Source organism: Galeopterus variegatus, unplaced genomic scaffold (assembly GCF_000696425.1).
Source record: "Galeopterus variegatus unplaced genomic scaffold, G_variegatus-3.0.2 Scaffold2566, whole genome shotgun sequence".
NCBI classification, from domain to species: Eukaryota; Metazoa; Chordata; class Mammalia; order Dermoptera; family Cynocephalidae; genus Galeopterus; species Galeopterus variegatus.
This window is the reverse complement of record NW_007728677.1, coordinates 282,625-284,990: the sequence shown is the minus strand read 5'-3', so window position 1 is coordinate 284,990 and position 2,366 is coordinate 282,625. Positions and strand designations below refer to the sequence as shown.

Sequence of the window (2,366 nt, the reverse complement as noted above, 5' to 3'; positions counted from 1 at the left end):
TTGTTTTTTTGAGAGGAATAATGAGTACACTTGGATTTCTGATTTTGGAAGAAACATCCAGGACATTTAATTCAAATGAATAAGTTTAAATTATGTAACTGCAAAAACTAATTTTCAGTTGCCTATTAAACTGCTAAGAAACAAAATACTAAATAAAGTGAGCCAGCAGTATAGCACTGCTGCCGTATAGCCAATCTTACACATCTTTTGCTGTATTCTACTCGATGATGGATTTGGGGCACTGTGCAGAACACCCAAGGCAATTGCATTATCAGCATGTGCACTTAAGCTACGGTCTGGGATCCACTCGCTGTCTCCTGAAGTGGGAAAAAGGTAAGATAATATAAAGGTTAAAAAGAGGGAAATCCATGTTGTTGGTTTATTATATTTATTGTCTTATTAGACAATATTTAGCTAAATAAGGAATATTTATAACAGTGAGGTATATTAAGAAATACAAAATTTCATAACTATAAGATAAAAAATATTAAATTCATATGTCCTGATTAAAAGAAAAAAATACTTTAAATTACAAATGTAATGCACATATATATATATATATATATAATATGCTTGAATAGAAACAGATATTTTTAAAAGTATACAATAATACAACATAAGGCATAACAATTTGTACATTAATAAACACATTAGAACAGATATGACACCTAAGAATACGGATGACACCAAGAGCTAGCTTTCAAAAGGAAACTACAAAATCATGAAGATATGGAAAATCTGAATATATGTATAACTACAAAAGAAGTAGAATTAATAATCAAAAGTCTTTCAACAAAGGAAAATTCTGGACCTAACAACTTCACTAGTGAGTTTGTAAAAACATTTAAAGAAGAATTAACACCAATACTTCTCAAATTTTTCCAAAAAAAATAAGAAGGAGAGAATGCTTCCTAACTCATTCTATGAGGCCAGCATTATTCTGAGATCAAATGAAGACACTACAAGAAAAGAAAACTATAGACCAATATCCCTTATGATAAGTGATGCAAAAATTCTCACCAAAAAAAACTAGAAAACCAAATTTAGCAGCATATAAAAAGGACTACATATCATGACCAAGTGAGATTTATTTCTGGAATGCAAGGATGGTCCAACATATGAAAATCCATCAGTGTAATACACCATAGTAACAGAATGAAGGGAAAGTACACATGATCACTTCAATTGGTACAGAAAAAGCAAAATTCAGCACCCTTTTATGATAAGAGCATTCAATAAACTAGGAATAGAAGGAAACTACCTCCACATAATAAAAGTCATATGTGAAAAACCCATAGCAAACATTATTCTCAATGAGAGACTGAAAACTTTTCCTTTAAGATTTGGAGCTAGGCAAGAATGCCTGCTTTTGCTACTACTATTAAACACAGTACTTGTAGTTCTAGTCAGAGCAATTAAGCAAGAAAAAGAAACAAAAGGCATTCAAATTGGAAAGAAAAAAGTAAACCTATATCTGTTCATAGATGATATGATACTACATGTAGAAAACCCTAAAGATTAAAAAAAAAAACCTTTGTGACTGATAAATGAACTCAGCAAAGTAGCAGGATATAAGTCAATAGGCAAAAATCAGTTGCATTTCCATACACTAAGAACAAACAATCTGAAAAATAAGTTATGAAAACAATTCCATTTTTAAAAAGCAATAAAATACTTAGGGATTAAACAAAGAGTTTAAAGACATGTACAATAAAAACTCTAAAACACTACTGAAAGAACACATAAATAAATGTAAACATATCCCACGATCATTGATTGAAAGACTTAATAGTGTTAAGATGTCAATACTACTCAATGTGATCTACAGATTCAAAAAAATCCTATTAAATGCCCACTGACATTTTTTTGTGGAAATAAAAGAAATCCATCCTAAAATTCACATGGAATCATGAGGGACCCTGAATAGCCGAAAAATCTTAAAAAACAAGAACAGAGCTGGAGAGCTCACACTTCCTAATTTCAAAAGTTACTACCAAAAAAAAAAAAAAAGTACTAGAATAAAGACAGATGGAATAGAATAGAGAGCTCAGAAATAAATCCTCACATATATGGTCAAATGCTTTTATTATCATTATTACCATTAATTGACAAAAATTGTATATATTTATGATGTACAACATTATGTTTTGAAATATGCGTACATTGTGAAATGGTTAAATCAAGCTAATTAACATATGCATTACCTCACATTTATCTTTTTTGTGTGTGTAGTTAGAACAAATGGGATTATACCAAACTAAAAAGCTCTATACTGCAAAAGAAGCAATTAACAAAGTGAAAAGACAACCTACAGAGTGGGAGAAAATATTTGAAAACTATGAATCCCACAAAGGATTAATATCCAG

The 2,366-nt window shown here is 30.1% G+C and overlaps 1 protein-coding gene across 1 annotated transcript in view; it reads right to left on the bottom strand.

Annotated features, from left to right (window-relative positions):
* Positions 1 to 200: 200 nt before the first annotated feature.
* The window catches only part of ZBBX (zinc finger, B-box domain containing), a gene marked incomplete at its 3' end in the record, with an annotated part of 85,349 nt that continues 83,183 nt past the window's right edge, over positions 201 to 2,366 (bottom strand). The window contains exon 15 of the mRNA XM_008582320.1: positions 201 to 317. Coding sequence (XP_008580542.1) covers positions 201 to 317 — 117 coding nt within the window. The remainder of the gene's footprint in view (positions 318 to 2,366) is intronic.